This window comes from Dicentrarchus labrax, unplaced genomic scaffold (genome assembly GCF_905237075.1).
Source record: "Dicentrarchus labrax unplaced genomic scaffold, dlabrax2021, whole genome shotgun sequence".
NCBI lineage: Eukaryota > Metazoa > Chordata > Actinopteri > Moronidae > Dicentrarchus > Dicentrarchus labrax.
The window spans coordinates 18,812,638-18,838,626 of NW_026136718.1; the positions used below are offsets into that span (position 1 = coordinate 18,812,638).

General features: G+C 39.3%; 2 protein-coding genes across 9 annotated transcripts in view; one reads left to right on the forward strand and one right to left on the reverse strand.

Annotated features, from left to right (window-relative positions):
• The window catches only part of slc44a5b (solute carrier family 44 member 5b), a 34,467-nt gene extending 15,906 nt beyond the window's left edge, over positions 1-18,561 (forward strand). Inside the window, exons 3-23 of one of the 4 annotated variants that reach the window (XM_051377067.1) lie at positions 3,990-4,063; positions 5,786-5,870; positions 6,166-6,250; positions 6,382-6,495; positions 7,472-7,532; positions 7,622-7,745; positions 8,275-8,307; positions 9,476-9,559; positions 9,850-9,962; positions 10,139-10,270; positions 10,380-10,479; positions 10,592-10,684; positions 10,954-11,041; positions 11,469-11,731; positions 11,927-12,021; positions 12,114-12,217; positions 12,359-12,432; positions 12,772-12,842; positions 13,467-13,555; positions 14,369-14,453; positions 16,164-18,561. In XM_051377067.1, the coding sequence (XP_051233027.1) occupies positions 3,990-4,063; positions 5,786-5,870; positions 6,166-6,250; positions 6,382-6,495; positions 7,472-7,532; positions 7,622-7,745; positions 8,275-8,307; positions 9,476-9,559; positions 9,850-9,962; positions 10,139-10,270; positions 10,380-10,479; positions 10,592-10,684; positions 10,954-11,041; positions 11,469-11,731; positions 11,927-12,021; positions 12,114-12,217; positions 12,359-12,432; positions 12,772-12,842; positions 13,467-13,555; positions 14,369-14,453; positions 16,164-16,267 (2,071 nt within the window). In that variant the 3' untranslated portion in view covers positions 16,268-18,561. Of the gene's footprint in view, positions 1-3,989; positions 4,064-5,785; positions 5,871-6,165; positions 6,251-6,381; positions 6,496-7,471; positions 7,533-7,621; positions 7,746-8,274; positions 8,308-9,475; positions 9,560-9,849; positions 9,963-10,138; positions 10,271-10,379; positions 10,480-10,591; positions 10,685-10,953; positions 11,042-11,468; positions 11,732-11,926; positions 12,022-12,113; positions 12,218-12,358; positions 12,433-12,771; positions 12,843-13,466; positions 13,556-14,368; positions 14,454-14,757; positions 16,054-16,163 lie in introns of those variants that run through there. The other 3 variants (XM_051377066.1, XM_051377069.1, XM_051377068.1) reach the window with 3 other exon arrangements.
• Positions 18,562-18,653: 92 nt separating this feature from the next.
• Positions 18,654-25,388, reverse strand: LOC127350431 (LIM/homeobox protein Lhx8). Of its 5 annotated transcripts, XR_007880565.1 has the most exons (10): positions 25,207-25,388; positions 24,429-24,506; positions 23,851-23,976; positions 23,504-23,625; positions 22,669-22,889; positions 22,210-22,313; positions 21,355-21,450; positions 19,942-20,131; positions 19,028-19,199; positions 18,654-18,818 (listed from the first exon to the last, which is right to left on the reverse strand). XR_007880565.1 is itself a non-coding variant. In XM_051377071.1 (9 exons), exons 1-9 carry the CDS (start codon positions 25,285-25,287, stop codon positions 19,123-19,125), a joined length of 1,092 nt encoding a protein of 363 aa, XP_051233031.1. In that variant the 5' UTR covers positions 25,288-25,388; the 3' UTR covers positions 18,654-19,122. The 5 variants fall into 5 exon arrangements, 4 of the variants coding, with proteins under 4 accessions (XP_051233031.1, XP_051233030.1, XP_051233033.1 ...); XM_051377071.1 differs by having other exon boundaries at positions 18,654-19,199; positions 22,669-22,886; XM_051377070.1 differs by having other exon boundaries at positions 18,654-19,199.
• Between the last annotated feature and the right edge of the window lie 601 nt (positions 25,389-25,989).

Consider the following 25,989-nt stretch of genomic DNA (forward strand, 5'->3'; position numbering starts at 1 on the left):
AACTGTATGTACACTTCAACTAAATACCGCTAGGATTTTGTTTGGGTGAACTGACCCTTTAAGCGCTAGTCACTATCTTCCAACATGTGCATTGATTTTGCCCATTGTGTAATCTTTTTGGCACATACGCCTGTACGGGTGCTGATAGATTGATCATTTGTCCTGCTACGTTAATAAAGATTGAGGCCGAGTGCTGGCAGCTCTTTCCACTCCACCACGCAGATCAATGGCCATAAGTCAAGCTGGTGGCCAATGACACACACTATTAACCAGCCAGATACACCCAAAACAGATGTAGTCCACACATCACCTGGGCTACTGCTGGGAGATATTGAAATGTCTCCTGTTTTTCAACCAGGAGCACACTAGCACTTCTCCTGATGGACTGCAGTCCACTACCTGCTGCATGAGGAACAATTATATACACGTCATCGTTAGTTGTTGTCTCCATTGATTTAATCTGAAATGTGTGTTCCAAAATGGTGTTTAAAAGCAGCATGTTCATGTGATTTATGAAACCAAACTAAACCACATAAAAGTACCTTAAACCTAGTCAAACATTGATATTAGTTTCATATAATATGCCATCATTCCTATGTAATATATTGAAAAAAGAACACAAAAGGATGTCGTATGCAACTTTACATGAAATTGTTTCATTACCAAAAAATTGGAAAACCCTGATGTAAAACATGTAAAAAGAAAACGATAGGGTTTAAAACATGTAATCTTTTACATTTAGAAACACAGAACTATAAACCTTTGGTTAAGAAAAATGTGTATATGGGATTTAAAATGAAGTCTACATTGTGAGACTACCTGATTTCTTCAGCACAATGAAGAACAGAATTTTGCAATAAAGCAAAACCCCTCTAGGGTGTCACCACAGGCTTTTCTTGATGATTTAGCCATTTGCTGAGGTAATGCAGGCTCTTATCTCTTTTATGTTCAATGTCAGTTTGGCAAGCTGCTGTGAAGGCATGTTTCAGTCCTCCTGCGTCTCTTTATCCCACCCTCTTCAGCCCATTTCACTGCTACAGCTGGGTGAAGGCACCAAGGATACTTTGATGTGTCTGTGGCTCAGAGGCTTTTCTTAATGAGAACTGGGAGAGAACCGACTCTGTGGTCGTCTTGTTTTCATGCAAGCCCAATGCCTAAAAGAAGTAACCATATCTGTGATTATTGAGCAGTCCTCTAAAGGCCAGACAGAAGTGGATATGGCATAGTGTTAATTCAAACTGGCTCCAGATATAACATTATAATACACAATATAATCAGTGTCAGAAATACACACTGAAGAACCACAACTGCACAACCGTAATGTTATAATGCCTTTAATTGTGTCCTCTCAGAATGTGGTTCATTATCAGTGTGCACAAATCAGGTGCCTTCTGCCATCACAGCATTTGAGACAACTTACCTAAAGTAGCCCCTCTTTGCTCTCTTGACCGTGAGAAATATCCCTTTGGTGTGCAAATCTGGCCCTCCAAATATACCTTCCTGTTTAATGTCTGTTACAAAGCTGGGACAGGCTGGCAGATTCACACCACAATGGCATCCATGCTATTCTGTGGCACCAGTGCCATCTGTGTCACCTTGGCTCCTGCTGAAGCCCTGTAAATATAACACTGACACCAAAGTTTCTTATTGCACTGACAGAGCTTCCAGTACTGTTTTTTCTTTCTTTCAAAGAAGCACTGCCTCTGAGTACAGAACACAATCAGGGCCATGCTTTGGTCCCTGTGAAATTGTGTAGAAGTGACATCTGAGAAGATCTGAAGTTTGGGAGTGAGGCCAGGTTGGGGTCCAAATAGATTTGCCGTTTGAATATATTTTGGACCTGACTTGCAGTCCATGTGGCCTGCTTTCCTGAGATAAGAGAACAAAGCAGAATTGTTTTCACTCTCCTCACTTTGTCAGCTTCCTTTCAACACTCACCTATGCTTCAAAGGTGACTTTGTACTGTATTAGTACTGTGGTGCTGTGTTTGCACTTTGTCTTAATATTGCAGTCGTGTCTATATAAGGGAGTTGGGAAACAAGACAGATGTACAGCAACAGTCACATTGTGGTGGAGGAGAGGCAAGGTCGGCTTTAGACTCCCACCCATCACATCTCCCCCTTTAATCACCTATGATGTGTGTGACACTGAGTGATAGAAAACTTATCTACCAGCTAAAGGATGGGGAGGGATTCAAAGACAAGGAATGCAACCATCACCATGGCAACCCAGGCAGCTCTTCCCTTTGTTCCTTTTTGAATGAAATGAAATGGTACTCCCTTGTCTGCCTTTGTTAATAATATGCACAATATCAGCAACAGCTTTGCAGGTAGTGTGGCAGCTTGTCTTTATGCTCCTCATATTCGCTGTCAGTATGAAACTGTGGCTGTCTTCACCAGGCAGAGCTGTGCCCACTTCAGCTGCCTTTGTTTCTCAATTATCTCTGAAAAATAATTTCTGAAAAAAATGGTTTATACCTAATATGTTTCACAAGTCCCTAAGACTTGTTTTGTATGGCAACCAACTGCTCTTTTAGTGTTTTGTCATCCAATGTCATCTGTTGGAGGTTTTGGCTGATGTTGGCTTGTTTGCCTCAAGACACATAGCAGTTGGTCTCTGGGTCAATTATTGTTAGCTCTAAATACACAGCCCAGGTTATAACTGGAGATAGCTCATTTTGAATGTGCTGTAGTTATCTACAGTCTGAATTACATTAAAACTGTAAATAACTACAGCACATTCAAGAGTGGTGATAATAGGGTCATCTTATTCTGAAATGAGAAACAAGGAGTATTAGCATTATTAGGAGTATTTGCTGAGTTCAGCAAACCAATCTATCAGAGCAGCCTGTTAGCGAAGATTGCAAGGTTTACTGCAGTTAGTAATACAGGACCATACAAACAGTTGTTAATTGCAGCTGCACTTATAAACAGTCCAGGATAATTTGCAAACCATGTTTAAATTACACAGCTGACTCTGAATCTATGATACAGTTAAAATAGTCATGTTTGTATCTTAATGTAAATGCACTAGTCTGATCCTCTGTGTGCATGAATGCTCTTGTCTCTCTTGACTGTCTGCTAGTTCTTAATGAAATGGTATTTGGAGGCTGAAGAGCAGCGTGCATATGTGGTGCCTGTATAGGACCACGTAACCATGCTGCATACAAAATAAGGACAATCCACTCTTCAAGGAACTACACAGAGGAAACATTGTCACATCTCTGAGCTCAGGCCTCCTTTTGACATTGGCCTTGCTTGTCTGGATGAAAAAGGAGAAGGATTGAAAGCTGGATGAAATGAGGGTCTCAAGTCAATTTGTGTAGCATATGGTGCTAGGGGGAGGCTTTGTATATCCTTGTATGGTACTACTTGGCACAGTGGATTTAACCTGGATTTAGTGGAGACTGGGCTCAGTACTCATAGTCTGAACAGTTTTGAAAGAGGGCTGTGAACGGACTGGACTGACAGCTTCTCTCAGAGTGGAAAGAAAGCTTGTTATGAGAGACAGACAAGTGAGACAGTGAAGACTGAGAGAGAGCGAGACTCTGCTCTAAACTAGCAGACTGAGGCTACTGTGGAGAGAGAGGCAATCTTCAAATAGTGCCTGTGGGACAGTTACCTCTAGGGGGGGATTCAGGGTCTCATTAGAAAGTCAGTAGAGCTCTACTATAGTTTCTCTGAAAACACAGTATACAGATGACACCTTGTCATGCCTGGTAGCAAGCACTGCACCTAGATATAGAGCTCAAACTCACTTGCCACACAGCAGCTATGTCATGATTACCAACAATGAAATTGTTAAACACACGATGCATATTTTTTTACCTTAAGATGAGGCTAGTTCCCAATTCCCCCCCAGGTCGCATTAGTACATAAATTTGCTAAACAACCAACCATTAAGAAATAACTTTATTTTTCTCCTGCAATCCTGGCTTCCCATGTCACACACCTCTCATTTGTTCTCACACATTTTTTCTTTTTTCCCAGGAGCTGCACTGATGTGGTTTGCTGTGTTATCTTCATCATCGTCATCCTCGGCTACATCGCTCTGGGTACCGTGGGTGAGTTCGACACATTGCTGCTGATTACATCACACAAAGCTTCATAATGACGACCAACCGCACGCACAACGGTGGTGATATGTTCTGGTCTGGTCCGTGGTATGAAAGTGTGAATTGCTCACTTATCCTGTCCTGCCAGGTTGTACAAAGCAAAATCTCGAGCTGGTGGAATGAGCAGAAAGGTGAAAAGTGACAATAATTTAACAATATCTGAATCCACCACAAACTGCTCCCTGCAGGATGCGCCGACACTTAAGGAGAAAACCATCTGGGTTTTTTTTGGGTCTTTGTTTGACTTATTTATAATTACACAGTGGGTTATTCAACTAAATGTCTGATTGTTAAAAAGTGCGGGGGAGTTAAGAAATGCAGCCCCCCCCAAGAGAATGGACTATTCTTTTTTATAAGTGGGAGTTTGACCACAACATGCAGTTTGTATGGCTCTATCTGGTTGAGGTGATTGTGTTATTAAAGCTGTTTTGATGTCCCTGTCGAGTTTTTGACTGGATGGCTGGTGATTCCCTGTGGCCCTCATTTCATTCAAATTTTCTTGAAGCCATTTAGTTCACTCGAGTGTGACAGAGAGTCCACTTTGTCTGCAACTGACTGAGACCATGCAGTCTTGTGAATCTCCCCCATCAGTTCCCCTTTTCACTCTGTTTTGCTCTTTACACTTTTCTCTCTTTCTTCTTCTTTTTTTCCTTTCCAGTTTTTCTTCTTTTCTCTCTTCCTGCTTTTAGTCCTTTTTACACTCTGCAACTTTTGTTTAATCCTTTCCCATACAAATGCATGTCCTGTTTTATCCAGCACACCTGACCAGCACATTTCCTTTCAGCCTCTTTCACACATGTATGCTATGCATCACACATTAGGGGAAAATGAAGTCCCGTTGCTGTCCCCAAAGTGTCGTCCCTTGCCAGCTCGTTATCAGTGGAGTCACGTCTCAATCTGGGCATGGGACATGGGAAGGACTTACTGTTTCCCAATAATTTATAAAGGGCAGAAGCCATGACAATGAATGCGACTTGAAATAGACACTGACATGTCTGCAATCAGCTGAAGAACTTGGTGTTCTTTCTGCATAATTTCTCAGTTTCATCATCCATGTTGTGTCAAAGACTTGTAGACTATCTTTATTGTGCTGTCTCACATTCTGCACAATCCTTCATTGACTGGCAAGGTGAAAGGCCTTAAAACTGTGTTGTTCAGGTTGGGCAAATAAATGAAACACAGCAATTGCTTAGTAAATTGAATTTCAGGGTTACTGCTACTCCTATCTAGAGAAACAGAACAGAACAAATTAAACTGGATTGATTTTGTTGTTGTTTTATGTGTGTAGAGTGTGTCTTCTTAATTGATATGCATACATGCAGTCCTCCAAATAAATTTATATTGTTGTTTTGATAATTTTTTGTGTTGGTAATACACAGAGAGACACATGTGGCCATGGCCTGATGCACTCATAAAACTGAAGAATCCTATTGATTTAGAAAGGAATAATAATGTAATGCTTGTAGGTAGTTGATCATTTTCTCTGTTATATAAGAAAACTAGACGAACTATCCGAGGTGTCATTTAGGACCACAGAGAGTCTGAAAAGGAGAGTAAAATGTTGACCAATGGCCTTGTGAACCTCAGTAGTTTCAGGAGTTTATTCTAGTATGGCTATACATGTTAAAGTCTATGCAGTTTAAACCAAAAAATGTTGCGTTATCTTTTCAGCCTGGATCCATGGCGACCCCAGGAAGGTCGTCTATCCAACCGACAGCCACGGCCAGTTCTGTGGCCACCAGAACACCCCCAATGCGTGAGTGGAATAATATCTGTTCTTAAATTGTCGTACACTAGAATAATTATGTTCCCCAATTTGTCTGTCAGCTTTCCATTGTTATCTTTACACTCACAAAAGGCTTTGACCACAATAGAAGGAGATGGTTTGTGATTAATTATGGCAGGCACGGTACACTCTCTCCCTCACTCCGAGTGTGTTTGTGCTGAAATGCTTGCTGATAAAACATTGCACAGCAATGCACTGATTTCTCAATCTTTTGAGTCCTCCTAATTGGACCTCATGTCGTTGTCTTCATTGTTTGTCTCCACAGAAACAAAGCCATATTATTCTACTTCAACATGTTGAAATGTGCCAATCCTGCAGTTTTAATTAACCTCCAGTGCCCTACCACCCAGGTAAGAGAAGTGTTGCCCCTTCTAGCAGCACATTTTTACACTGCTTTATGTTCCTCTCCAACCTTTCCGCCACGCTTGATTATGCAAGATTGATGGGCTTTCTCATTAAGAGGACGTGTTGCCTCCTACAGCTCTGTGTCTCCAAGTGCCCTGACAGATTTGCAACTCTCCTGGATGCATGGAATACCAAAAACTGGGACTATTACAAGCAATTCTGCAAGCCGGGCTTCGAGATTGGCAGCAAGGTGAGAGATACTGGGTAGAGGTCCTTTGTGTCTTTTTACATACTAGATGAAAGTATATTTATTGAACCTCATATCTTAATTATGAGAGTTTAGACCTTCCTCCTCTGTTGTAGAAGCACTTTTTCATCAGATATATCTTTGACAAGAAACTCATAAAACTCATGCCTTGTATAGCTTTTAAACACCCATCCTCAGATTCCACAAGTCACTTTAATAAAGAGCTCATTTGAATGTGCTTTGAGAGACAGTCGGAAGTGAGCTAGCAGCGCACTGATGCACATCACAGCCCTTTTCCGTCGTCTGGCAGCAGTTCAGTTACGGTGACGTTGGCATGATGGTGTGTAAGAACCAGAGAGTGAGGTGGTGTGTGGGAGCACCTAACAGCTCAGTCATACTGTTTGAACTGAATCATTGATTCCCCTTCCCACATCATCAAGTATGACACTGTTACATCAGACAGGATTTAGTCCAGCTCTGTCATATCTGCCTTCTTGGTGTTTACGAATAATGATATTATACCAATGCTATAATCAGTGAAGATTAAACAGTGCTGACAGATCTGTCTATGAGATTGATGTATTCCAAAAATAATAAATAACTATTTTTATGTGTGTAAAACATTCTGATGTTATACATGTGATGGTGATAATTACTTGGTTCAGAAGAATACATAGTGAATTTATGGTATTTTTTCAATGTAATTTACTGTTTCATAAGCAACAAGTTCAATAAACTGACTTAAAGTTACATTTGAATCAAAATAATTGTTTTACCTAACACAAATTATAAACAGCAGCAAGGCACACACGGTATTACTTAAATACAGAAACCAACATGACAGAAACAGATTGGTTAATTAAATGGAAAAAGGCCTTTCACTTAATCACTAACTATGACAAATACTGTGTTGAATGAATAGTTAGTGATAACTCTCTCGTTTCAATTATTTGAATCATCTCCTTTATTGCCCTTTCAGTCAGTTGCAGAAGTCATACGAGATGAAGACTGCCCGTCTATGATTGTGCCAAGCAGACCTTGTAAGTGAATATGAATAACTGTAAACACAGTAACCCACAATAGGTCATTATTTGTTTGCCAAGCCTCTAAAGACAAAAATGTGTTTCAGTCCTTCAGCGGTGCTTCCCTGATTTCATTACAAGAAATGGAATTTTAACTGTAGCCAATCAGACCATCTTCAAAGACGGTGACAATAACCAGAGAAGTGTCAGCGACCTCAAAGATGCTGCCAAGTAAGATCTACTTCCCTGCAACATTAATCTTTATACTTGTTGTTAGTTGTAAGTAGATAAGTCATTAAATTGATTGGCATTCTTTCTGTAGTAAAATAATGTGCATAAATAAACCACCCTGTAAAATAAAGTGTTTTAAAACTGTTAATACTGTTAATACTGTTAATACTGTCAATAGGGCTGCCAACTCTGCACCCAGAGAGCTCTGGACAGATATTTCAGGGTAGGACAAGTGGGCATTTTATTGATGCCCAGGAATGTGTCCAACCACATTCAAAGTCATTGTGCATGTTTATTGCATGGAAATGCAACTTACCCACAAGTTCATGAGTAGAACTTCAAGGGTACCTACAAGCTTACAACAGCTGCTTCGTAAAACTACGCTATCAACATGGGCTGAGATAGCAAACTTTGGATAAGCAGAGAAATCATGTATTTACACTTGTGAGCTGATGTTAGAAACATACATGATTGTTTGCTGTGATCAACCCAGAAAATATAATGTGCTTTAATGCTTTTCTCTTTGTAGCCAAGTAACCGCCATGCAGCAAGGAGTGGAAAGGTCTTAAAAAATGATTTATTTCAGCTTTTTAACTTTGCCTCCACTTGTAGTCAGTAGCTTGTGTAGACTAACAATCCCACTCGTGCTCTTCATCGTAAAGAATCTGTTTCTGCGTCCCTCCACCTGCAACAGGAGTTAGGACGTATTAATACAACTGTTTGCAGCATAACCTCAAACCTCAAAACAAGTCATCTACTACTATGTGAGTGGCTGTGTGGTGTGTGTAGAATACTATAGAAAGTGGTGTAGTGCCCCCTGGTGGTAGTTAGGTTTGCTACCTTGATACAGTATATACTGTAGATACATATTAATGCAAGCTTGCACAACAGTGCTGGATATGATCCAAACTCTTGTCTTTGGACAGGGATTCAGTGACCTTTAGGGAGCTGAATTAGAGCACTTCATTATAATGTTGTTTTCAGAACTGCTTTCAGTGTTCTGTTTGTCCCATAGCAATGTTAGCTTGTCCTCTTTTCCTCCTGTGTCTGTACTTTACAGATGTATCGTAGTCATAGAGCAGTGTGTCTGAAAGGGTATCAGGGAAAGGTTAAGTTTAGATCTGTAGATAGATTGATCGTCATTTTGAGGCTTAAACACCTTTTTCAAGATGAGTTCAGGTGACAAAGTAAAACAAATCAAAAAACTTGTATTGAGTCCATTATGTTGAGTATTTGAAGCAATTATTCCATTTTCATCGGTGACTCTTCTTTACCTTGAACTGAAATAAATTGGTTCTTGACCTAACACATCCATTAATATGTGCTATTCCACTAGGTGTTCCTCTGTATTACATTCAGTAACACGCTGCTATACCATTTGCCACCATATTGATGGAACTATTGCTCAATAGCGCTTCAGTAACACTAATGCTGTTTTGTGGCTCTTTGATTTAAAACTTACTATATTTTTTCCAGACCCTCCTAACCTGATAAGTAGGTATTGTTGCTGAAAATATCAAAAACATTTTGAAACTGCATTCATCTTTGTTTCATGGTGACAACATTAAAGATTAAGTGTCAAAATGTTCTTGAGCAACCCTAGTAATTAAGCTATTAGAAGCAGTACCAAACCTGCCACAGCCCCATATCCGTGTCCTCATTAAATCCCTTTTCTTGTCACCTCTTTTCTTTCCCACTCTTTCCCATGTCATCTCTTCGCTCCGTCACAGAGGTATTGCCAATCTGCTGAATGCCAAAGAAGTTGGCATGAAGATCTTTGAGGATTATGCAAATTCCTGGGACTGGATCCTCATGTAAGAATGACTGTGGCTTTTGGTGAAGTTCGTATTTCGATTTTCTCGTCTGTGGATAGAGAAAATTGCCAGACCCATCAGTGACATTAATGATGAAACTGATGAAGACTGTCACACAGTAACTTTTACATGCAAATAATTCCTCCCATTTTACCAGCTTGAAGAAATTTACAACCGTAGATAATTCTGATAGCATTTGATGAGTACAGAACATTACACTAAATCATTAAAGTTTAAGTGAATTTCTTTCTTTCTCTATTACAAGTTTGTATGTGTTTGTGTTGTTGCAGTGGTCTCATAATAACCATGGTGGTCAGTCTGGTCTTTATCTTGCTGCTGCGCTACACTGCTGGTGTGCTCCTGTGGCTCATTATCTTCGGTGTCATCGCTGTGGTCGGCTACGGTGAGTATGTGCTATAGACAGTAACCCACATTGCCAGTGGCTACTGTATACTTCTTGGAGATTTGACTTTCTCACTTACCTTGCTGTTAGCAGTTCTGTTGTCATGGCAAACTGTTGCAGATTTAGATTTGTCTTACCTTGTTGCATCCTTTCCTGGCTTTCATTCTGTCTGTCAGGTATCTGGCACTGCTACTGGGAGTACAGTACTCTGAGCGGGAAGCCAGGTGCTAATGTCACCATCTCTGATATTGGTTTCCACACAGACTTCAGCATTTACCTTGAGCTCAGCCAAACGTGGCTCATCTTCAGTATGTTGTCATCCACTGCCATACCTTAACTTCAAACTTAAATGCTTAAGTGACATAGTGAAACATATATGCATCGACTAATAACTGAAACATATCATTTGTTTTGTAGTGATCTCGCTTTCTGTGATTGAGGCCATCGTTGTGATTATGCTGATATTTCTGAGGATGAGGCTGCGCATTGCTATTGCCTTACTGAAGGAGGGAAGCAAGTAAGTATAGATAAAAGCTCTGTTGACTCCTTGAAAATGAAATGGTGTGTTTGAATCTTTTAATACATATGACACACAGTTAAAAAAGATGCTTGATTTTTCTTGTTTTAAGGGCCATCAGCTACATCATGTCCACTCTCTTCTACCCTATCATCACCTTTTTCCTTCTGGCCATCTGCATCGCATACTGGGCCGTCACTGCAGTGTATCCTTCTAACTGCCGGTGCACTGATAAAGTGTAAACACCACATCAAGTTCATTTTTATTATTCACAAGGTCATATATACAATGGAAACAAGCTGGTGCTCTACAGATCTACAGTAGTATTATAATGTCTGGTTGAATGAGATGACTTTCTGTAAGTAGCATTTTAATCAATGTATTAAAACAAACTGGACTATATTTTATCAGTTGCAGTGATTGTTGTGTGGAAGACATTTTCCTTTGTGCTGTCCTTAACTAGTTTGTCCTCAGCTTCTTAGCATCATCTGGTAATGCAGTCTACAAGGTCACACCTACTGACGATAAATGCATGTATGCCAACCACACATGCAATCCAAAGGTTAGTCCCCCACTCTTTTCAGTGAATCTCTCACAATGAAGTGTATTTGCTGAGAAATGCTGTATCTGCCTGGAGTTTATTTTGTTATGTTTTGTTTAGTTTAGAAAGTGTTACAAATTCTTTGCCTCTTCTTGTTCTGTGAAATATATCTTTGTCAGTTTTCATCATACTCCCAACTGTAATCAATCAAAGCAAATAGCTTCTTCTTATTGGCTACAAGGCAAATCTGGTAGCTGGCAGTGAGTTCTGTGTGAGAACCATAAGAATCCATCTCTAGTGCTCTAATGTAGATAGAGTTCACATTAGTGTACTGACAGCTATGAACTCTTATTTGACTTATGTCATTTATGTGTACCAGAAATATTTAAGCAAACATTATGGCACATCAGTCCACACATTAAGATCTAATCTGTTTCCTTTCTTTCAGACCTTCAGTCAGACCAATTTTACCAAAGTGTGCCCCGGATCACAATGCATGTTTGCCTTCTACGGTGGGGAGAGCGTCTACCACCGCTATATCTTAGTCCTCCATCTGTTTAACCTGTTCGTGTTCCTCTGGCTGGTCAACTTTACCATTGCGCTGGGCCAGTGCACGCTGGCTGGAGCGTTCGCGTCCTATTACTGGGCCCTGAAGAAGCCAAATGACATCCCTGCCTGCCCGCTCTACTCATCTTTTAGCAGAGCCATACGGTAGGGAGCTGTACTGAGCTGTCCAGTGTACGAATATTTACTTGACACTTAAAAACTCAGGTATGAATAAAAGTCAAATTTGGGACCTGCTTGTCTCATAAATAACAGAATCAAAGTGAGATATTTCCCAATACAAGCATCTATTGAATCAAATGTTTAAATGTCTGTTATTCCATTTGGTGTCTCGTGTCACAGTTACCACACAGGTTCTCTCGCCTTTGGTTCTCTGATCCTCGCTGTGGTGCAGATGATCCGAATTGTTCTTGAGTACCTGGATCACAAACTGAAAGGTAAGTTGTAACCCACCAATTGTCCTACACTTTGTCGCACAATTTAAGGATAACTTCAAATGGGATGTTGATGATTGAATATGTTTTCCCAGGTTCCCAAAAGGCAATTGCTCGATTCCTGCTCTGCTGCCTCAAATGCTGCTTCTGGTGCCTGGAACATTTCATCAAGTTTATAAACAGAAATGCATACATTATGGTAAGTTAAGAAACACGGGCTTTGCCTGTGGTTTCGACTGATTTATGCCAACCTATTGCCAGGTCAGCTGGAAGTTGCCCTGGCTTGTACCTCCATGCTTAAATACTCTCTATTAAGCACTGTCTTTTTTTCCCCCAACAGATAGCAATATATGGGAAGAACTTCTGCACCTCCTCCAAGGATGCTTTCTTCCTCTTGATGAGGAATGTTATTCGGTAAGAACTTCCTTATAGGTGTGTGTCAGATCCATGCATCTAAAAAGGGTCAGAGTAGAGATTAGACACACTCTCAGGGCTGCTTATTATACCATATAGTTACATTTCTCCATTTAATAAAAATAAAAGATGTGAAATAACTGACACACATACTGTGCCAGTGAAATAATTAATAAATTACTGTTTCAAGCAGTTGGACATTTGTCCTTATTAGCCTACTCACCATTATGTATTCAATGGTGTGTGCACTCATAGATCTCTCCTGAGTCTGTATCTCAGTGTGTGACATTGCCTTCTCCATTTCTCCTCCACTCTGGCTTTTCTCTGCTCCCTCTGCAGGGTGGCTGTCCTGGACAAGGTGACAGACTTTCTGCTCTTCTTGGGAAAACTGCTTATTTCAGGAAGTGTCGGTGAGTTTCATGTCACCCGAAGTCTGTAAAGTGACACACACAGTGGCATAGATGAAAACTTGCAGTAGAGACAGGATGAGATATCCTCCTGAATATTACGAGGGTGATAAATCGTCTCACCCCCAGTTATTTTTGCAACGAACATGCTCTGTTTCACTCCGTTTGACTCATTGCAAGTTGAAATTTACTGTTGCTCAGGCTGTCTGCCGGTCTTTGAGAATAACAAAATCTCTTACATTACATTTTGTAAGGCCTTACCTTCGGTTCAGTTTGTGAGATCTTAATTTAAACATAAATCCACAGTAACCGTAGTAGTTACCCGCACAAATCCCTGTACAAAATATTGTGCTATTTGTCCTTAGGTTTCACAAGATCTATCTATCTGTATGTACTAAAACAAGTATGTATTTTGTAAGCCCTTTATTCTTCTCCTTTGAACCAATTATAGCTTTTGTGGAGCCCCATAACTTCTGTAAATTATTTGTGGTGTGGTGTTGTGCTGCTGTTTATCACACAAACCATTTGCTTCCAGTGATGTATCCCACATTTTCTTCTTATTGCTTCTGCTTTTTATTTTATTGTTGTTAAATCTTGCTGAATTATTATTTTAATCTTTTTTTCCAGGTGTTCTTGCATTTTTCTTCTTCACACGTAAAATACCTGTCATTCAAGAGGAGGTGCCATCTCTAAATTACTACTGGGTCCCCCTTCTGGTAAGGATTTAAAATGTGGGCTTTTTAATGAGTAATTGTACCAGCAGTAACAGTTGAATGAAGTTTCTTGAGGAAGTTGAGATATGTTTGTATTCAAACTACACACACGAGGTGCTTAGTTTTATTCAAATTCCTTTCCATTGGTACAGTGCAAAATCATTCAATGAATTTCTTCTTCTCCGTTTTATGCCTCTGGCTCAGTAAGAACCTTTTAGAGGAGCAATCCTGTAATCATATTTTGTTAAAGTAACTGTAATGTAAAAGGCAGCTGGAGCATTAAATATATTAAATGAAAATTCACTTCACTTCACTTTCCTCACAGAACAAATGTGTTAAATAGCTCATTTTATTTGTCACATTTTTGCAAAGGATTTTGCTAATGACATTTAATAATTTAGAACCGATTTATAGTGAAGCCTGTTTTCGATGACTCTGCTCATTACCATGAGCCAGGCCCAGCAGTGGTATCTAATTTATTCCCTCATCCTCCATAACACCATGTCTAACACCTCACCTGCCTCCAGAACAGAACACACACTTCCTGGTGTCAACTTTTTTCTTAGTTGTGGAAACTGCATTTCACACCATGTCAGTTATTCCAGATGCAAGATATTCAAATCAGATTAAAGTTTTGCACAAGCTAATTAGATTTGTTGAATAATTTATGACTCAGTGGTTCATATTATATTTGATGTTTTTGTGCTTGTTAGAAATACAGATCATTGGATGCATAATGAAACAGACATGAAAGACACATTGCAGTGTAAATGTTGACAACATAGCAATCTGACCGCAACCTGTTGATACTTTCAGACGGTGATATTTGGATCCTACATGATTGCAGATGGCTTTTTCAACGTCTATTCGATGTGCGTGGACACATTGTTCCTGTGCTTTTGTAAGTATGCCGTTTCTTTCATTACATGACAGTGTGAAAATATAACTACTCGTACTGAATACTGATATGGATGAAATATCAAATAGCCTGTCAGCAGTTGAATCTAACTCCTTCCCTCTTTGAAACTGTCTCTAAACAGTAAACTGAAACTGTTTCCTGCTCATTCAGCTCCTTAATTCTTGCATGACCTATTTAAAAATATATCTCTACTAAGTCTTTGCTTTCCTTTGTCTTTCTGGCTGTCACTCTGTGCGCTGTCTGCTATTCCTGTTCCTCCTTCTCCTGTTTTGGGACCCGGTCTCAGGTGAAGACCTGGAGAGGAATGACGGTTCTTCTTCCAGGCCCTACTACATGTCTCCTGGCTTGCACAAGATCCTGCGCAAAGGAGAGGAGGGTGCCAAATTATGCGCTGCCTCCTGAGCGATGTGCGGCCATTTTTGCTGAACTGTTGACTCTCTCACTCACTTCTCCATATCTACTGTATGTGTGGGGGGGTCTGGACGTTCAAGAGCGAGTACTGTAGGGCTAAACATCAAAACTGGATGCATCCCAACCTGTTCAGGGATGGCCTGGACATGAAAGGACATGCTTTTACTTCAGTTCCTCACAGAAAAGGCATGGGGGGACTAGAAAAAGACCTCTGTTTACTTCCTCTCTTGAGCCAACAGATACTTGCCTTTTTTTCTGCCACGCTTATGTTCTTTTTCTTTATTCTTCTCTGTATTCTCTGCTGACCTCTGCCTTACTGAGAGGGTACGTGTCAACTCGCAGGACAGACGCACAGGCTGAATATGATAAGAGCATTTTTACCCAAACAAAACATGAGGAGCTTAAACATGTACAGATGCCACTGATGGACTATGGCATAAGGCATCACCGTGAAAAAGTGATGGACTTATGGGGCACCCTCCTGTCGCACTTTGGTCTTCTAGTGTAAAAGTGTATGCACTTTCACATATGGGAAAAGAACCATGTGATTTATTTCTACTGTCTAGCATGATTATTTTGCTGGCTGTTGATGTTTACCATTGGTTTTATAGGTTGCTTTGATCCATCATATTTATACTAACACAAACACACAGATCCAAAAAATGGTGTGTAATTCTGCACTTAGCGAAACAGGTTTCTCTTATTTTACATCATTTAAAAAAAGGTCACAATCATTTAAAAGTTTCCATTATGGTCATAGATGTACTGTAAACCAGACAGAGACTTTGTGGGAGGTCAAGACTTAAAGAGACATTTTATGGTTTTTTGTTTAAAATTTGAACAGAAGTTAACCGTTTTCAGGAAACTTCTGAATGCAGCCACTAGTTTATGTGCCTAGTTGTGAAAAAAATGAAAATTGTTCCTCTTATTCTGTGGTTTTAGACCTAACACCAGGAACCTTTTTGCGATACAGTTTATAAAAGGATGTCAAAGCCATTTTTGGTAAATTTTTTATTGGATGGTTCAGATGTAGAGCTGTTTTAATACTAAGTATAATACACACATCTGTATGGAGGTTATTCAGTGTTCTTTTTGTATAGGGGAATTTTTTTTATCAATGAAATCCAATGAAAATGTGAATCATTTTTTTGAATAAACATAAATGGTTTAAGTATTGTCCAGTGCATTTTCAAAGTACCATGTCTCTGGTTTTAAAGAGACCAGAAATACAAGATCATAAATGTCAGCTTTTAACATATTGCTGCTGCTGCTGCCTCCTAGTGTGGGATCTGGAGATGAACGACGGCTCTCCTAACCGGCCCTTCTACATGACAAAAGCCTTACGGAGAATCCTCAACAAGAAGAACGTCAAGACGACGACATAGAAAAAAGACGAAAGGTGGGGGAAGGAGAAAGACTGAAGATAATTTACTAAAGCCTGGTATAAGCCCGTGTGGCAATAAGCAAAAGCCAAATATAGTAAGTGTACTATAATAGACAAAAGATAAGTAACTCTAATTATTAGATTCACCTACAGGCTCATAATTTATGGCCTTGATAGTTCGTATTTATTTGCTACCTGCAGAAGTCAGGTTAAAAAAAGACAAGAAAATTAGTCACACACAGTTCTTGTAAATATATTTTTTTATCTTATAGTTATAACTGAAATATGGTTTGTTGTATATGTTTTATAGCCACAGTCATACTACCCATTAAGTTCCTCCTGGAACAAGTGATGTATTTCTTGATTGAGATTGTGGTAAACATTAGCTGTTTTGCTCTTAATCTCTTGTAGTTACCAGTTTTCACCACTTGGTGGTGACAGACATCACCAGATGTCTCAATGTACTGTTGTGGAGGTGTGAATGCACTGCTGATTGAACTCGTCCTGCCATGAAATGGTGAAACGTTGGCTCATCTGTGTATTGTGTTATCACAGTCTTTAACCTCAAATTGTCTCACATTGAGAAACATATTTGCCACTTATTGTCCACTGTTTTCATATTTAACTGTCAAGATATAATCACATCGCAGTTCAAAGTGTTTTACTTTTTAAGTGCCTTTTTCTTAGAATTGCCACTTCAAGTGTCTAATTGCCTCTTGCAGCTACATAGTCTACATTTGAAGATGCTTTACTGATTTTGATCTTTTTAAAGGGATAATGAGGAGCCAGTGATGGAAGTTCTTGTCTTTTTCCAAATGTTAGTGGTAGGAATGAAAGGTGAAGTAGAAGGCTGCTCTGTGTTTGGTTATTTAGAAGAATGTCACATAAAATCAAAGGTTTACTCTCGGCAGCAACCAGTGTGACACAGACCCCTCTACCTGTTATACACATGTGCTGTTTCTTAGCTTTTGAACCTGCTGCTGATATGGGCACATGTATGTGTGATTCCCAGGGCAATGCAATGAAACAGATCCCAGTAATTAGAACCATTACAATGTCTTTAATGTGGTAAATGGCTGCTCTTAAAATGTTCCCCGATGTATCTTATTAGTAAAGGTTGAAACAGTATTAAATCTTTTTCTCACTACGTGCGTCCTCTTGTTAATCCAAAGCGGGGCTGGTCCTGCATAGTATTATTGCATTATTAGGGTATTAGTCAAATAGAACATTGTTTATTATAGAGAACGATTGATGATGTTATGCATTGGTTGCTTCTTTGAGTTTAAGCACATCTCAGACAAAGCAACTGACCTCAGGTCAGTTTGCCTGATTTTTTACATTACTGCTGAAACAGTTGTGTAGATTGTGTAGTCCATTTAATGTAATGAGTTATTCCCAAGTTTAGGTATCAACAGGTTGTTTGTAAGGTGACGCAGCTGTTGGCAGTTAACACAGTGTGTGTCCTTGTATTTTAAAGTCTTCAAACGTCTGGTGAGGTCTTCTCTTTCCTAAATGTATTCATGCATCACTTGGAATGATGCTCACGGTTAGATCTTTGAGATGTGACTCATGCTTGTGAATCTTTGTACTGTGTTTGTCAAACCTGAGAACCTGCCCTCATGGTGCCTCAGAGTGACAGCACTGCCAGACTTACACACCTTCTGCCCCCGTTTGAGCTGAACACGCCAGGACACGTACACCGTAAGCATTCAATAAAAGCAAAACAACGCCGCTTGTGTATCTGAAAGGAGATAAATGATGCATGTAGTGCTCAGTGTGGCATATTACACATGTAGCATGTCGTTATTCGTTTTTTATAACTGCTATACTCATAGTTGTATTTTGTATCTTTATGTGCATGTAGCTCAGGTTCAGTTTCTTTCCCATGAGGGTGAATACCTGCGATCTGATAAGTGAAGTAAAAACTGTTTTTATATGCCTTCCCCTCCCTCCTATGTCTGGAAATTAGATTCTTTTGGTCAACCACAGTCAACAAGTAGACACAAGTAAAACTTGTGCGTCAGATTTCTTACCGCAAACTCTTAAAAGTCAAACTCTGAGCTGAAGATGAAATGCTTTAACCTGTTGATACTTCAAACTGTTTTATTTATTGTTGCTCATTTGTGCAGAAAGCTGACAATATAAATCCCTCTTGTCATGTATTTATTTATACAGTAAAAGTGCATGTTTTATAAGGGAATATATTGTGTATAGTGTGTTTGTTCATCATTCAAATATATATGTGTTTTTTTACTTCTATTTTTATCAATAAAATCTTTATGTACTTACTTTCTACCTGAATTCTAAATATGCATACTGAGGTCTTAACACTGCACCATGCCACCGGTTGTGTAAAATATCTCTTTTCATTCATTCATCTCCCGGGGTTTTGTGAAAGTAGACATTTATTTTCAAAACAGACTTCACATACAATAAATAAATTAAATTGCAATATTCAAACACAAACAATTTCAAGTTCACCTTCATAATGAGTTGACATTTTGGGTCTGGTGGCTTCCACTTATAGTACCACGGTCAAACTGTGTCACCAACTACACAAACAAATATAAATGTATAATGTCATATGTCACAATCCTATAAGGAACACTGAAACCTTTCCATTTCCACATTATACAGTACATTTAGGACTGTAAATTATAGTCATTCATAATATGATCAACAGTGAATTAAGTGTTTTCAAAGAATATTGACTTGTAAAAGGAAAGGTTTTATGGTTCACTTAAAATGAAATGATATTTACCATGAATATCTGAATACTGTGGCAGCTAATGATGGACCATCGCTCGTGGAATCTGAGGCTGTGTGTGTGTGTGTGTGCGTGTGTGTGTGAGCAGCTCAGGCGTGCGACACAGGCAGCGAGGTCATGGCGTGGGCTGGCAGCAGCGGTTGAAACATAGATTGAGGAGAGTGTACTGTGGGCACACACAGAGAGCAATGGTGTCATTACAGTTTCCATAAATGATATTAAAATATATAACAATCTATATATCATTTTATTTTAATTAAGACATTTTTAAAAGCTTTAGTATCATATTTAGGTTTATTTTGTCCTAATGTGTTAAAGATTGTTACAGATTATTTACAGCAATATAAAAATCCTGATTATTTGAATGTTTCCTTATTAAGATTGTATCATTTTAAATAATTATCCTCCCACTTAAGTTCATGGGCAAGTCTGACTATTTATTCATTCATTACATTTTCATTAATCAAAGAGAAACTCTTGCTACTAACTAAATGTTACTTAAATATAACATCAAATCATTACCAAATAAACATGCATTACATTACTGAGAAGATAAAGTTAAATTTAAATAAAAATTAAATAATATTTTATTTTAAATATTAATTTAAATAAACCAGTCTGTGAATCATTTTTGTAGGAAACACATTTCACATGTTAATTAGTTTTTCAGATAATTCACATGTGACATGTAAGAAGAGTTTGTACAGTTAAAAATTAGACATAATAATAATAATGTGTTAAGACATCAATTTGACCTTTAGTTTTTAGTTTTTAAGCAGTAAACTTTCTAAACAAACTGAACGAGGGACTGCAGATGAAAATAAGCCTGTATGGCTAAATCTGGCACATATACGTAGTGTTCATTAATGTGCATTGTCCAAAATGATCATGAAAAGGCCAGTGCTCACTGTCTATGAAAGAGTGTAGTGCAGAGAGCATTGATCCCTCCGGGCCTCCGTAGGCTGTGTACTGCAGCTCCTCAGGGGTCGGGGTGGGCTGGGACAGGCGGCTGGGCTGCAGGGAGGTCATGGGTGTGCTGGAGGTGTGGTTGGGACTCACATGCTTCTTATGACGTGCTCTGCAGTTCTGGAACCAGACCTGAGTTAACAGGACAAACACCTTTTGTAGGGCTGCATTCGAACGTGACAAAGACGAATACTATAGGGAGTTAGGTTAGCTTGTACAGGGTAACTTCAGTGTGGCATACATCCTTACCAGAGACAGTAGTTAGGCTCAAGTAGCAACTAACAAATCTGATGTGTCACTATCAAACTTTGGTTCTGTTGGAAGAACCTTTGTTGCCAGTGGAAACTGTTTAAAGTCTCACGAGCATCAATTTAAAGCTGTGTGTGAGTGGAACCACAGCAATAATTAACTTTGCATAACTATTATTTGTTAGTTATGTATTCTTTTGAGGTATTTGTACTTCCTTGTATGCTACATTCTACACTACTTCTACACCACTACATTTCCTAGGAAGTTACTGTACTCAGGGGCCGATCTAGAGGGGTGGCCAAAATAACGCCTTGCCAACCTCAGTTTGGTGTCAAATGCAGTCGAACTGAACACATTAATTTAGATTAATTTTTTAATTTTGATTAATTGAATGATCTCTTATGACCACATTGTGTATCCAATGCTTTACTAATGTGCCACAATAATGTACAGTAATGTTTTTGAGTTTAGATATCTTCATTTGGGGGCTTTTTCAAGCAAATAATGATATATGTGATTAAATCAGCATATATTTCTGGCACCCTTAAAGTCCCCATGTCGCCCTCTTGCCGCCCCATGAACATTTGTCTAGATCTGCCACTGATTGCACTTTGTACTCCATTACATGCACCTCTCAGCTAGTTACTGGATACTTACTGGATCCTGTCAATTCATATTTTACATACAATTAAAAACATATGATTAGCTTATAAATTATAACGCACTGTTATGGACTGCTGTAACTATGCAGCAGAGTATAAAGGATTTAAAACTACTTTACCTCGGCCTGCTTCACCATTAAAATGCCTATTAATGCATCAGTAATTGGGAACCAGTAATATATATATATATATGGTAAGAAGAAAGCTGATGGAGAATCCTTTAATCAGGTTTGTAGCATTTCTTTTCTTTCTTCTACCATTCAGTCTGCAATTTATTTGAAATTGTACACATAAATACGTATTATGTAGTGGTAGAATTTATGTTTTTCTTTAGGTTTTGGTACATGTGTTAGCAGCAGATGTGTATCATGCAGGTATCGTACTATATATTTTATTATATATATTATCATCCATCTTCCCTTCGTGCACCGGTCCCTCACTGACCTGTATGACTCTCCGACTGAGGCCCGTCTGCTCTGCCAGTTTCTGCAGAGTTTGAGCATCTGGATTGTTGTCCTGAGCAAACTGGGCCTGCATCACCTGCATGTTAAAAGAAAAGCAAGTTAAATAACAGACAGGTTTTGCTGTGTGAGAAAATGCATGCTGCCTTTGGTTTATCGTTATCAAAAGTACTGCTGTTAACAAAATCATGTTTTTTGAGTAATACTGTCAATAAGAATAAATTATGTGATTATAAAAATGACTTTAAGGGCAGGTAATATAAACATTTTGGGTAATTTTGGACAACCATCTATTATTACTTTAACTGGATAGCTCAAGATTTTAATTATAGAACCCTAAACAATGCACAGAATTATTATTGTTATTATTAAGAGAAGAAAAAACAGCATGAAAATATAATTTAAAAAACGGCATCCTTGTTTGTTTCATTCTGCCTGCATCAGTTGTGATAAATATATCAGAATTATATAAAAAATAATATATGCTACATTTATCTAGTTCGCTATAGACAACACCTTATTTTATTTATTATTTTGAGCTTGTATCATGTTTCTTTCAACAATAACTAATGTATCAAGGCTGAAACTCCCACTGGAGACACTGAAATCAGACTGATATGACCTACATAATAACAAGGTGTAGGTCACATGGTTTGGATCCTTTTTCTGTCTGTAATTAAAGAAAACATATTCTAAAATTTCATTACACAAATGTCTAATTACTAACAACATTAGCATTAGGCCATGTATTTAGGCTCTGTTTGTCAGGCCAAAAATGAAAGAATTGAGTGAATATCTATTATTAATCTGTCTGTAATGTGTGGTGATGGAGGTTAACCTGCAGCTGGTCGGCAGTGAAGCTGGTCCGGGCTCTCTTGGAGGGTTTTGGCTGGTTAATCTCTTGTTCAGTGGGCACAGCCCCCTCCATGTTAACACTGTTCCCTGCAACCCAAGAGCAGATCCTCATATTGAAACATCTTTAAATATTTAGCACACAGTTACACATCTGTATTACTTTGAAATACAGTATTTAAAACCTGTTAGATAAATGGAGCAGCATGCAATAAACATATTTAAGCCATTAAAAAAATGGGACATGTTCACTTTCATTTTAAATATTTTAAATAAAACAAAACAAAGGGCAAACAGCTCCTCTGTTAGTAGCTTTTGGTGATTTTTAAGTGAAGCTTATGTTCTCCATGAAGTGTTCTATACGTGCTTAAAGTAAAAACAACGCTCCCGGTATTTTGGAGTAAGAACCGGGTCCCTTCAGCGGACCCCGGGCCGGCCGGCTCACCTTTCTCCACGGCCCGCTTGAGGTTGTCCAGCATGCAGTCATAGTGGACCCTGCAGAGCACCTTCTCCTCCACCAGAGCGAACTCCTCCCCGGTGGACAGCTGCCTCTTGCAGGAGAAGCAGGCGAAGCAGGCCAAGTGGTACACGTTGCCCTTCGCCCGGCGGACCCAGTCTGTGGAGTGGATGTTCCGGCCGCAGCAGGCGCACCAGGTGCCGTACCTTCTGCAGGACGGAGGTCATGGTGAGCAGATCAGACACTCGCACACAGCTGTCTGAGGGCATTTAAAGGCTGCAGCGCGCAGAAGTTGGGACTTATCGGCATTTTAAAGGATGATGCCAACTTTTTTTAGGCTAAAAGTGTAGCCTGGAGCACTGCAGGGAAACTCTGACACACTGCTGCAGCTCTGGGGAATTTTAAGATAAGATAGGCTCTGAATTAAATTCTAAATAGTTATTATTAAAGTATATCTATTTATCTATCTATCTATCTATCTATCTATCTATCTATCTATCTTTCTATGGGTTCTCTTTTTGGGTAGTTAAAGTGCGGTCATTTTTTTTATAAACTGCTTTATTTTGGATTGATTAATGATGCCTCTATTAACAAATTAACTGAATGTAAATAATTAAAATAAATTAAATACATCTCCAACCAAAGCAGGGAAGAAAATATCAAGCCCCCACAACAGTTATTATTATTACTGTCATAATAATGCCTCAGTTTGCAATATAATTTATAATTATTAAACGGATCTTGGTTTAATTTCCTTCAACTATTCCGTTTCCGTTGCTTCGATTGTCGTTTGACCAGCACGAATAAAAATCGATGCACATACCGAAAATAATCCAGTTTACAGAAAACTTCTTTTTCTTTGATGTAACAGCTCGTGTGGCTGCCAAGTGAAGTCTGGCACACACTGCAGGAGAGACAGCGCACATGCCAGCACAAGTCGTTGACCTAAAGCAAAGACAGGATAAATTAGTAAAAGTCAATCAGTTCGAAGGTACACTGCAGGCCTCACGCATTACACCACGCATCACTGCCGGCCTTAAAAAAAAACCACACAACCCCGAACGAAAAAATAATCCATCATCCAAAAATTTAATCTCGCAACAACAAAAAAAAGGAAGAAAAAAGAAAAAAACTTGCACACACAAAAAAAGATGTCGGGTTTTTTTTTACCTTTAATAAATATTTATCCACAATTTCCTCGTTGCAGCTCGCACACACAGCTCTTCCTAACAGAGGCGCAGATGCCATCGCCTGCAGCGACGACGCGTCTTCATCCAAAACTTCCACCGGCGCGCCCTGAAGGGATCAGACCTGCGGTTAGAAAATTACGCACAGGAACGCATCCACCCCGCAGCTACAGTGCAGTGTGGGTTACATAATGTGTTTGAACTCCACCTGTTAGTGCCACCAGCGTGACAATAAAACACCAGAAGACATCGTTCAGATTCTAGTTTTTCCTGCTCGGCTGAGTTTGTTAAAAGATGTGTGTCTTAAAACATGTAGGAGCAGCCATTGTTTCTAACTGAAAAAGTATTTTCAAAAAGAAAATATATTTTGGAAAGTTAGAATATTCTCACTTGTTACAAAAAATATCTTAAAGTTTAGTTTGATTTTAAAATCTGCCTCCTTTTTTTTTAACCTCCAAATTTAAAACTTTATCCGTCCACAAACGGCCTGTGGCTGTCTCTCAATCCCCCCTTTAAAAAAAAAAAAAAAAAGAATAAATAAAGTTTTAGCTTCATTCCTACCATTATGTCTCTCCTGTCCTCAGTGCATTTCCCTAGCAGCTCTTCGTCTCCTTTGCAATCCTCACACATGACGAGAAGCTACGGCGGGAAGAGATAGTTGTCGGTCTGTCAGACTGTGGCAGCAGCTGCCTTAAATGCCCCCCTGCTCCTTCCCATAAATATCATGCCTTTCACTTTTCACCATGACAACGCCCGGCGATTACCAAAATGACATTTAAAAGAGAAGGGATAGTCATTACTTACAAAAACAGACAACACTTGAGCTCACACTTATCCTATGTGCATTATGTTCTTGAGATCTGCATTTGTGATTCAGCAAGCCGCGAGCTGCAACGCGTGCGCGCTCAGACCCCACACAACACGCCAATTTCTCCTGTCAATCAATAAAAAAAAAAAAAAACAGTGCAAGGCCTCAAGGTGGGGGGGATTGATTTTTTTAATAACAGCAATTAAAAAAAAAAAAAAAAAGGGGACTAAGTTCGCCACAAACGTCTAACCGGGCAACCAAAAGGTGAAGAGGTCTCATTAACTACTTGAGTTTTAATTGCAGAATTCAGGGAGGGGTAATTTTCTTCGACATTTCTTCAAATTGTGAAAATACTGAGCTGTCAGTGTGCGGTCGACCGGGCTTTAATGACAGGCTGGAGCCCACTTTGATTTAATTGGCGAAGCAATTTCGGCTAATATTTAATCTCCAACACGGTCTGCGCGCACTGACTCTCACCCCGAGCCGCTGCGTAAGAAACACGCGTCCGTCCTTTGTAATTGTTAGACTCACCTCATCGTTGGACAACACAGATCCGTTCTCGTCCTCGCTCACGATGCAGCACTCAACTTTGACTTCACTTTTCCAGCGCATGTCCGTGTCCACCAGTTGTCCCCCCTGGTTTCACTGTTATTCCTTTCTTTCTCCTCCAGGATTCCTCTGTCAGTCTGTCCCGAGCTGTGTCTGGAGGGCGGGTCATAATTCATATTTTTCCTCCTGTCCTCTTTGGCCGCGCCTCCCTTTTTTTGTGTGTGTGGGGGGGATAAGCTCGTTGTGTGGTTTCATGCAAGGTTTGAGGAGAGAGGGGAGAGGAGGGGGTAAAAAGTCTGTCAGGGCTTTATTCTTATGAATGTTTTCAAATGCACTTTTTGAGCTGAGATTTCGATTTGCCCGCATGTAACTGCTGACATGGCGCACAGGCATCACAGTGCGTTTTATTTGTGACAACCTGTAGGCTACATTTACTCAAGGACTGAACATAAGTAAGTCACTTAATGATCTGCTACACTTTCTGCTCTGCCACATTACTGAGGGCAAACTTTTTACTCCACTGTTTATTTATTTATTTATCATTTATTGAACTGGCTATTCACTGGTTACCTTTTCACATCGATGGTCTTACACTCATCACAAAACATGATTATCTCATAGAATATTCTGCACTGTAGATTAATCCGAATCAAATAAGCTACAACAGCTCATTGCACACTCATACATCAGACACAATGTACCAGTTATATAAAATCTATAATAATAAAACACTCTGAAGGGGGCCATTCTGCATAACAAGTACTT

Coding starts and splice junctions, on each gene's coding strand:
- LOC127350431 (XM_051377070.1), bottom strand. CDS start 25,287: ATGCGCTGGAAAAGTGAAGTCAAAGTTGAGTGCTGCATCGTGAGCGAG. Junction 24,507..25,206: donor CTGTGTTGTCCAACGATGAG/GTGAGTCTAACA, acceptor TTCCCGCCGTAG/CTTCTCGTCATGTGTGAGGA. Junction 23,977..24,428: donor AGGACAGGAGAGACATAATG/GTAGGAATGAAG, acceptor TGATCCCTTCAG/GGCGCGCCGGTGGAAGTTTT.